Here is an 11,222-nt window from a genome sequence, read left to right on the forward strand (position 1 = left end):
ATATGTGGTTCTCATGTTGAAACAATTATCCATGCTTTGTTTGAGTGTAGAGCTGCAAAAGAGATATGGGCCCAGAGCGAATTCGTTAAACATTTGAAGAATAATCCACCTTTGTCTTTTGCTAATAGATGGGTATGGTTCACTAAGACCCTTGATACAACGAATCTATGTAAGTTTGCTGCTTTAATGTGGGCTGCGTGGTTTTGCCGCAACAAAATTTTCTTCGAGCAAGCCAATCCGGATGCTGTTACAGTGGTGGGGGGTTTTGTTAGACTTGTGGAGGAATATAGAAGCTATTATGCGAATATGATATCCAAGGTTGCTCCTACCGCAGGTGCTGGTTCGGTTTTGTCCTCTTGGCAATGCCCTCCCCCTGGAGTTGTCAAAGTTAATACGGAAGCCCATGTTGTTGATGGTGTGCTGGCAAGTTTGGTGGTAGCACTTCGTGGAGCTGATGGAATATTAATAGCGATACCAACAAAGCGGATTGGTGCCACATCCCCAAGTATTGCCAAGGCCCAAGCTGTAAGGTATGGTATTGCGCTTGCAAGGAGATGTGGTTATGTGAAGATTGAGATTGAAAGCGATGCTTTGGAGACCATCAATGCAGTAAAGAGCAAGGCGAAGGGGTCCTCTCCCATCTTCCTAGTTTTTGATGACATTAGGCATGATAGGTCTCTTTTTGAGCTTCGTGGTTTTTCTCATGTTAAAAGGGCTTGTAATACGGTAGCTTACATGGTGGCTAGATTGGACACCAGCAAATAAAAACTCAGCTAGTTTGTATGGACTCGTTCCCCCAAAGCATTATTGCTTTGGCGGATATTGATTTGCTATAATAATATGCCCGTGTTATCCCTTTTTTTTTAAAAAAGATACGGTTCTACTCCTCAATCTTAATATTGAAAAGTAATTCCTGAAGGGTAAAATCTTTTTATTTGTATTTCAAGAAATGAACAAAATTTTCCCAATAGGGAGGTAATTTTTCAAGTAAAAAATTGGCTTGGAAAAGATCAGGAATGCCATACCTTCAACCACAAAATCAGCACATAAATGTTTATACTCATGAACGTGATCTAGGACAGGTTTATCATCAGTAATAGAAAATTTCAACCAACGACTACAAGCATATTTCTTGGTCCCAAAATCTTCAGTACCATACTTGGCTTGTAAGGTATCCCAAATATCCTTAGCATCTTTTGACTTACTATAAATCATATGTAATGCAGCAGTCATATAATGCAACAATATCCCACGGTAAATCTTATTATCCTTAACATAATCCCTAAAAGAATTCTCGGGTTGCACATTAGAAAACAGACAATAATCCACACCAATTTAACCCAAAAAGAATTCCATCTTATCCGACCACATCTTATAATTTTTCCCATCAAACGATTCTAACTTAGACATACTAGGGATAAAGGGATTGGTAATAGGAACAACACTAAAAATATGAACATCATCATCAGGAATTTCACCAGCCATAGTTCCGTAAAAAAATACAAAAATGAAGTTCAACTTTATACAATGTAGGAACTAAAACTGGCAGATTAATGGAACAACTTATTTGAATAGTCGTGGCGTGAATAAACACTGCCCTAAAGTTGAATTTTCTACGTTACGTACACATGGACTCTTGGCAACCAACCTCTAGGGTTACACAACTACTGCTCCTCCGATGTAGTACAAAGTCACAGTTTGAGAACACTTTGAACAATGCCCAGACCAGAGAATGTGTTTAGAATTTTGGAGAGAAGAATGATTTTTCTATGTATCATAAAAACTGATGAAGGCTCCAATTTATATGAGGAAAAAGCAGAAGAAAAAAACGGTAACACAATCATTTAGGCGAGGGAAAATGGGAACATTACTAACAGCAAGAATCCAGAATAATCAGTTACGAAATCAGCGAAGATATGAATGCTGATTTCCGCAAAAAATTAAGTAATTGAACTAAAATGTCCCACAACCGCGTCGCACAACACGCCCTCACCTGAGCCCAGCCGGCTCACGTGCGTGTGTGTGGTGACTAGATTCTTTTCGCTCAACCTTCAACACATGTATAAAGAAGGAACCTCTATATAAGGAAGGGAAAAAGTCTTTAAACTATTAATGTGGGACAAAGCACTTTCTATTCGTTTGAAACAACTTTTTGGAGTAGGAAAAACTACCAAACAAATACTAACTCCAACCCTTTTCAATCAATGTGTAAAGCGCTAATCACATTATATAGTATGTAGACTTGTTTGGAAAGTCTCCTATGTAATGTAACTCAATTTTCAATAATCCTCCAATTATGTATATTTTTGTATATAATTCAATAACCACTTATAACCATTTTTAGTAATGGAACATTATGATAACAGGACATTTACATGAGCCATCTAGACCTAAGTGAAATCTAAAAAAAGCTCGGAGAAACTATTTTTAGTCACATGTTCATTGACATCGAGTCTGAAGAGCAAGTGCAACGACACAATTGATCACCATGGTTGTTATGATTGCCTAAAATAGGTTAATTAGAGGGTACGTAAGTAGTAAAAATGAAAAAGATGCAGAGCATTTTGTTCATTTAGATAGTTGATGAGAAGGATGAGATGATGGTAAAGAAATAGACTTTGTCTTGTAAAAAATTATCTACTTTTAAATTAAGATTATATAATAATAAACTCAATATTAAAAAGCAAATTAGTCCAATAATGACTAGGTTAATTTCTTTCGTTGACTATTTTAATCCATTTAGTCACTAGCAGACTAGGTCTAATTTTATATTAAAATTAGACTGTCTCTTTTAATAATTTTTGAAGAAAATACTACCATCAAAGAATTTTTAGTAGAGGAGTTTGGTTCCATAATCGTAAAGTTGTCAGGTAAAATTTTTATATTAGACCAAATATTGTTTGGTAAAGATGCACACTCTTTTACTTGAGGAGACTAGCTTTAACAACTTTTTGTACACTTAAACTACAATAAAGAAACTATGTTATCACTTTATCATAGTTGGGTGAGAGGTTGTCTACAAGTTGAGGATTCTTTCCTTATCAGGGTCATTAGCTTTTGAACTTTCTTGAATTATAAAAATAGAGATAGAGAAAATGTTATGAATCACACAATTCTACGGTTCCCTTTAACTTGCTACTTGTTCAGACTTTTTGATGTGGAAGTTGCAAATTCTTTAAACCTTTTATGACCACGTGAAATACATAGCTTCTTAAACAAAAGATGGTTAATTAATTAAAGTACAACTCCGCATTAATTGGATGAAAAATGATAAATTAAATTAGTTTAAGTGAGCAAGAGCAACCAGATTCATGTGGATTATAGTAAGCATAAATTGTGTCAGATGTGTCCTTTACGGAAAAAAAAAAAGTGTGCAAGCAGCGGGGAAGAAAGCATCAACTGTTAAATGGATTCAACGTTATCAGTTCCAAAAGTGATGATAAATAGGAGTTTTTTTTTTTGGGTGAAATATGATAAATGGGAGTGCTATACTCATATACTGCTTCTTGGCATCTACTTTTACTAATAAATTATGTACGCCATTTGTGTTTGAGTTTTATTTTTATTTTTTTAAATATAAATTCTAGTTTTTATGAATATATTTTTTTTTTTAATTAGGAAATTAAGTCAGCCGAAGGGCTAACTCCTACAAGACTACTAGCCTGTAGGAAACACCAACACATTGGCTGGTAAGGCATGCATAGCATGCTAACAAATACCCCAACATAATGCTGGGAGTAAGGATCGAACCCCTGACCACAGGAGCCAAGGGGAAGCGCTCTATCCACTTGAGCTAACTCCCATCCTTCTAGTTTTTATGAATATAAATAGGGGATAAAATTTCGTAAGTTAAGCCTCTATTATTTAATTTCTTTTTTCTTTCTTTAAGTTTTTATACTAAAATTGAATATCAATAGAATTTAATGAGCCAATTAAAATGGTTAAGCTTCTTTTGGTCATTTTATGTTTGCAGAATTACCTTTATTTTCTTAAAATTAACTTATGCCTCGTGAACTAACCATATTTTTGCGAGAATTTTTATAATAGACCTGGGTGTACCATGATGGGTGTACCATGCTCATGGTACACCCAAGGCTATTTTCAACAAATGAGCAAATTGAGCAAAGAGTAAAATGAGCAAATGAGCAAATGAGTAAAATGGGCAAATGAGTAAAATGAACAAATGAGAAAAATGAACAAGCATTTATACTCTTTTGAGAAAATGAGCACACTTTTACCCAGTCATTTGCTCATCATCATCTTCCTCAATTTCAGATCTGGAAGTTTCTTTTTTTTTTCGCGAATTTTAGATCTACATTATTGTGTTTGGAAGGTTTAGAAGGAGAAGAGAGAAGAATTGAAACAACAACAACAACTGAACAATTAAACAAATGAACAATAATGAGCAAAATAACAAGAATAGAACAAACGAGCAACAATGGCATCGTCGGAATTGTGGCTGCTTCCTCGAGTTTTCTTCCATGGCTGACATCTCCATTTTTATGGGTTTTGTTTTTCTTTATTTTTTGCCGGCGGTGAGAGACAGAGGAGTAGAAATGAGCAGCGGCAGCATCGCCGGGAAAAATGGCAGTGAAAGCACACGGAAGAGGAAAACATGGGGAAGAGGAAGAGGAGAGAGAGTAGGCGAAATTACGAACGTGCCCCTGAAGTTGTAGTTTATTACAAAAATAGCCGGGTGTACCATGCTCATGGTACATCCGGGTGTACCATGCTCATGGTACACCCGGGTATACCATGAGTGAACTCTATTTTTGCGGTGTTCAACTAAATAGTTGATCTCATAATTTTTTTTTTGCTGAATTTAGCATATTTTTACTTAAAATTAACTTTTAAACTAAACTTCATTTTTTTTAACTTAACTTATTCTTTTTCTTGTGAGAGTTTAGGGAATTCATTTTGATTTTTTTTTTTTCTACTACAACTTGATTCACTTATCAGCATTTATATGGTGTCGCATCAAATACAAGTTTTTCATCTATAATCAAGTGTATTAAATTAAAATGTAATCCTAAGTTTTAAAAAAATTCAATATTACCTCTTCATGGAAGGTTGTATTGAACAACCATGAGAACAAACGTTTGCTAAATTACTTAATGTCTATCTGAGGACTTATTTAATAAATAATTTCTACAACATATATGAAAGCTCAACTTAGTTGAAGTATAAAATTTCATATAAAATCGTCTTACTATGATTCAAAGATGAGGATAACTTGGTATATATCCTAAAGGAGTTACTTATAGTATAATTAACCCCTTTAAAATATATAGTAATTCATTATAATAAACTAGTCCTTTTTAACTTACACAATTACCCTTTTAAAAAATAAAGTGAGCTGGTCATTCCATCTATATAAATATAAAATTGTGTAAGTGTAAGGTCTCGAACATGTGACCTTTGAAATGAAAAGTAAGAGCTTAACCATCAATACACTATGACTTTATTTATTGTCTATTGTTTCAAATAAAACATGATGAAGTCTTGTAATCATTATAATTAACTAAAAAAATTTAAATAAGTATATATATCTCTAAATTCTTATTACATAACTTATAAGATAATATTGATGTCATATTCTCTTACCACAATTCTTTTAAGATATTGTTTTCAAACTCAAACCTTTTAATTTTTTTTACTTATCACGTTGTGACGTGAATTTTTCAATTTATTAATGGACAAAAAATAAGAAAGTAGCAAAATAAATTACGAAATTTAAAAATAATAACATATTTATTTATTGTAACTGACCCGGGACATCGCCCGAGAAAAAAAACTAGTAATGTTATTATAGCCAAAATTGTCAACAACTACCTAATATATATCACTTTTCATAAACAACTACCTAATATAAACTTTTTCTTATACAACTACCTAAGTTAATAATTCCGTCAACGTAACACTACCAAAAACGTTAAGTTTTGAAAATTCCGTCAACATGTGGACCCGTACCTATCTTCCTAATTTCCCACCTTTTACTCTGCATTTCCCTCCTAAAACTATCTAAGGCATTATAAAACCTCGAAAATCTGAGATTGTTGTCAACAGTGGGCGAAAATTCAAGATCCCCTCCTTTATTCACTGAAGGATTATAATTTTCAGGTAAGTTTCCCTTCGTTCCTTTACCTTTTGATATTAGGGTTTATGGAATTGTGTTTGTGGTCAAAAATTGAATGTCATTGTTGATATAATTGGGGAATTGTACTGATTTGAAATTAGGGTTTTTATAAATTGGGGATTTGTTAATTATGATAAATTTCTGTTTTTTTGGCTAATTATTTTTTAATTTGTTGGATTAAAGGAATGGGTAGCACATCAACAGGTTTGTCCAATAGAGTTCTTCCCAAAATTTGCAAATGTAAGATTGGTGTGGCAACTCTGACATCATGGACCAGCGATAATCCTGGAGGAAATTTATAACTTGCAAGTTCTATGATCGCATTAGAAAAATCAGGCATGGCTGTGATGTGTGGGAGTGGGTTGATGAACATCAAGAGGAATGGCAAAGGGTGCTGATTAATCAACTGTTGTTGGAAAAGAAGCTGCTTGGTAGTGATGTTGAAGTACTGAAAGCTGAGGTTCATAAACTGGAACAACAAAGGATGAAGCTTGCTAAGGAGAATGAGAGATTGGTGAAGAAACTGAAGGCAGGTAGCAGGGAGAAGAGAGGAAGTGAGAGTGGAAGGATTAACATTTTCTATGGATTTGTTTGTTTTGTTTTCTGTAATTTGCTATGGATTATGATGAAGAAGTTTGATGTAGCAAATTAGGTAGGATTAATCAACTGTTGTACTAGGCATTTTATCAACTGTTGTGAACTTGGAATGGTTAATCAACTGTAATGGTTTCTTTTTCTTCAATGAGAAGTACTAAGTAGTAGTTTGTGTGAAAAGATTTAATTGTGAATTTGCATTGTTGTGCACATTAGATTACTCAAAAAAAATCCAACAATACAATAGGATAAGAAGCTTTAATTGTTAATGCTAAAAATTGCTCTTAACATACATTACATTAAGTTGTGTTCTTAGTCCAACAGTAGCCAAAACAAATGGCACAAATAGCCAAAATAAATTGTTTCAGTAATCTTTGCAAATTACACTTGCCAAGCAGGCTTTTTAGCAGGCCCCTTTACAATTTTTTCTTTTTTTGGCTTCTTGACAGCTCCCTTTTTGGCAGAAACTTGTGAGGATTTTTCATCTTGTTGCTTCTCTTTACTTGGCTGCTTCTTCACCCTCTGCTGTCCACCTTGTACTTGATTTGATCCTTGGCTGCTTTGTGTCCAAGGTGGGATGGACTGGGCTACTTGGGCCACCTTGATGTTTGGTTGAACTGGGCTACTTGGGCCACCATGATGTTCCATGCCCATGGGGTTACTAATGCATTCAGTTTCATAAACCTAACACAATAGCTAAACATATCAAACACAAACTGAAAAGTTCAAGTTTCTATAAAAACACATTCATAGGACAAGTATATTACCTTCCTTGTTACTCTGGCCTCCTTTCTACCCCTTTGAGCAACTGTCCAAGGATCCATGTTAAATGGTCTACCTCCCTTGGATTTTTCCTTTGGAGGAGCTGGAGGGTTGTTGCACTTGGTCCTGTAGTGGCCCAACTGACCACAATTACCACATTGGTTCTGCCTCTTAGGCCTCTTAACATAAGTGCTTTGCTTGTCTTGTTTTTCATCAGCTTCTTTTTTTCTTTTCTTAAGAGAAGGTCTGCCTGGCATCTTTTGATTGGTGGAGGTAATGGATGAGGGAATTCAGTGGCTTCCCATTGATTCATTCCAGGCATAGGTTTTATATAAGGACCATATGCTTGCATATATTTCTCTCTGCTATAAAAGGGATCCACATAGTCCTCTGGTTTCCCCCTAATTCTGAGTATGCAAGCATATGCATGTATGCAAGGAATCCCTGTCATATCCCACTTATTACATGAACAAGACCTATCTCTTAAGTTAACTACAAATCTATCATGCTGGTAATCAACTTCCCACTCCCCCACTCTGGAAGGCACCATCACACACTGCTTAGCTTCTTCTTTCACCCAACTGAAAACCTTATCAACAAAAGGCATAAACCTCCCAGTATAGGTTTGAACCCCATCCCATTTCTCTGTATTTCTTTTCATCACATACCTTCTTATCCATTCAAGGCATGTGATGATTGGTTTATCCCTTGCTTCCTTGATTACTGAGTTAAAAGTCTCACAGAGGTTGTTAAGCAACAAATTTGACTTTGACCTAGTAAGGAAGGCATGTCTAGCCCAATATTTGGGAGGAATTGCAGCTAAGTAGTTATATGCATCTTGGGAGAGGAACTTGATAGCTGCCATCTCAGCTATGAAAGTAAACTAACAACAACCAACAACATTCAACCAACAGATAACTTAATCAATACAATTATCAAGAATAAATATACTATGAACTACATTTAACACATAAAGACTAACCCTTGAACTTGTCCTAGCTGCTCTCCAAAATGACTCTTTGAATGCTGTACCAGAAAATTGAAGCTTGAAGTTTGCCCAAATGTGTCTTACACAAAATCTGACCTCAGCTTTTGGGCAAACTGTTTCAACAGCATCAATTAATCCCTTGCAACAATAATTTAGAAATAGGTCAGCAACATATACAAAGTACAACTTTTTTTTAAAATAAAGAAGTTTAATTGCTCACCTTTTGTCTGTCAGACATAACAGTCAAGCCCTCTCCATTGTGGAATCCTATGTCATTAATCAAAAGCTCCAAGAACCATCTCCAACTTTGCTTATCTTCAACCTCAAAACAGCCCATGCCACTGGGAATATGTTGTTATTGCCATCCTTAGCCACTGCTGCCAATATCATGCCAGGGTATGCTCCCTTGAATGACATCCATCAATACCAATAAGAGGTCTGCAACCCTCTGTAAATCCTACCTTACAAGCCTCCATGCACACTACATTCTCTGAAATGTTGGAGGTGGATTTTGTGCTCCAGTCACTGATACAAGGGCTGATGATCCTGGGTTGTATTTCAGGATTGCACTAGCATAATCATACACCCTTTTGTACTGATCAGATGCATCACCATATATGCTTAGCTTAGCCCTAACCCTTGCAAACCAAGCTCTATGGTACCCAATTGTCACCCCTGTGTCAGTGAACACCTTATGTATGAATTTTTTTAGCCTTTCACCTTGGTCATCTCTGAAGTAATTTATATACTTCTCTGCCAACCACTCAGATGACACTTTACTATTTGCATCAACATGACCACAAGTATGCTCAAGGTCTAGAGTTTTTATTTGCATTGTCATCTCCCTTGGCAAACTCACTGCATACACCTTAAACTTACACTTACTTTCATCATCACACACACACTTCACAATCTTCCCATGCTGCTTGTCCCATGGGCAACTACACTTATACTTGCAATGAGCTGTCAGTCTCTTAGATGAATTGTGAAGCAAATAGTAGTCATAAGTGTTCTCAATAGCATGAAACCTAAGTGCTTTTCTCAATACATACACATCCCTGAACTTCAGCCCCTTTGTCAAGTTGATTCTCTTCTTGAAGTCAACTTCTGTGTTGAATGTAGGGTATGATCCACTTCATCATCAGACCCTTGCAAACTCCTCAGCTCATCAGAATCATACTCATGCTCCTCAATTAAGCTTATGTCACACTCTTCCTCAACAGTCTTACTCCCAACAGCACCTCTATCAACAGGCTCACCCTCCTTGGACTTATTAATTTCCAAAGCTGCTTGACTTCTTGTCTTAACACCACCCACTGCTGCTGCAACTTCCTTAGTTATACTACCACCTAGTGCTGCTGTGAACACCTCCCCAACCTCCTCATCCTCTTCTTCAGGTTCAAATTGGACATCTAAATCTGAGAACTCACTATCACTAGAGCCTTCCCCTTCCTCATCTGATAAAGTGGTCTTTTTTGGTTTAGGTTTGACCACTTTTTTCTTTTTTGGACCTGACTTTTTCTCAGTTTTTCCTAAGGCCAATCTACCTTTAGTTGCAACTGTCTTCACTCTAGGTGTGCTTCTTTTTAGAGGGGAGGATGAACTTGGGGGAGTTAATGCTAAGGCAACAGTTGATGATGAGGGATTAGATGAATTTTTAGGTTTTGGAGAAGATGTTGAGATGATGGCAGAAGAACCAGTTGCAGCCTCAGGGAATCTTGGGGGTGATTTTGACTTACTGACCTTAGAATAAAATTGGGCTTTGGTTATAACCGAAGCCCCCTCATCATATAGTGGGGCTACTTGATTTAAGCCTAGTTGATCTTCTTATAGGGCTTAAACCTACCTCAGTCTTTGGCTCCTTCAACTGTATTTTTGGTTGAGTGGCTGGGTACTAAGCCTAATACTTCAACCTGCCTTCTAGTTGGAGCCCAACTCACATATTTGCTCCTTGGTTTTGGCCCTTTCACCTTGGGCTCCTCCAAAACCCAAACAGTTACCCTATTCCATCTATCTGCACTATCAACCAGCAAATTAATTTCCCTCTCACCTTCAATCTTCACTCTCCCATCACTCAATGTCTTTCCCTTTAGCATAAACCATATACTGAAATTGGCCAAATGTTGCCCTGCATAGTGCATTTGCTTCACTACAACTTCTCTTAAACTGTCAATGGTTATGGTTGAAGTCCAATAGTGAAGTTTCATTCCCTGAATTGGAATACTCTTAACCCCATTAATTTCCACAGCCACATACTGAGTTTCCCCATTAATTTCTACAAATTTGCCCCCAAACCAGATATTCATATCAACATACAGTGGCGGTTCCCTAAAAATTAAAAAGATTCACTCAATTTCAGCATCCCAAAATTCAGTACAAGAAAAAAAAATTAAAAAACCACATTTACACAGTCCACATTGCAATTACAAACCCTAGAATTATGTTAATTTAAACAAGGCCATTAAACATCACATTATCAAGCAAAAAGAAAACTAATTCAATATATTTTTGGCTTAATCATTGAACTAGGGTTTCTCAAATTTCAATGCAAATAAACAATTACCACAAATTTTTACATCTTCAGTAAGAGTAAGAGAACAGTGAGATACCTTTCTAAACCTCCAGTTGTTGCTTTATTTGCAATTTGCCACTTCTTTTTTCCCATTTATTCTGCTCTTTGGACCACAAAGGTACTTCTAAAACAAGACGCTGCTGACAGAAGCAAAAAAGACAATGTGAAGC

The 11,222-nt window shown here is 36.0% G+C and overlaps 1 protein-coding gene across 1 annotated transcript; it reads right to left on the bottom strand.

Moving 5' to 3' along the window:
* Nucleotides 1-7,111: 7,111 nt before the first annotated feature.
* LOC104891244 (uncharacterized) lies at nucleotides 7,112-8,817 on the bottom strand. The gene is made up of 4 exons (XM_057391543.1): nucleotides 8,701-8,817; nucleotides 8,475-8,618; nucleotides 7,569-8,375; nucleotides 7,112-7,414 (listed from the first exon to the last, which is right to left on the bottom strand). Exons 1-4 carry the CDS (start codon nucleotides 8,815-8,817, stop codon nucleotides 7,112-7,114), a joined length of 1,371 nt encoding a protein of 456 aa, XP_057247526.1.
* Between the last annotated feature and the right edge of the window lie 2,405 nt (nucleotides 8,818-11,222).

The sequence above is a fragment of the Beta vulgaris genome, chromosome 8 (assembly GCF_026745355.1).
Source record: "Beta vulgaris subsp. vulgaris cultivar EL10 chromosome 8, EL10.2, whole genome shotgun sequence".
Lineage (NCBI taxonomy): Eukaryota > Viridiplantae > Streptophyta > Magnoliopsida > Caryophyllales > Amaranthaceae > Beta > Beta vulgaris.

Coding starts and splice junctions, on each gene's coding strand:
- LOC104891244 (XM_057391543.1), bottom strand. CDS start 8,817: ATGGGCTGTTTTGAGGTTGAAGATAAGCAAAGTTGGAGATGGTTCTTG. Junction 8,619..8,700: donor TTATGTCTGACAGACAAAAG/GTGAGCAATTAA, acceptor TATTGTTGCAAG/GGATTAATTGATGCTGTTGA. Junction 7,415..7,568: donor AAAGGAAAAATCCAAGGGAG/GTAGACCATTTA, acceptor CTATTGTGTTAG/GTTTATGAAACTGAATGCAT.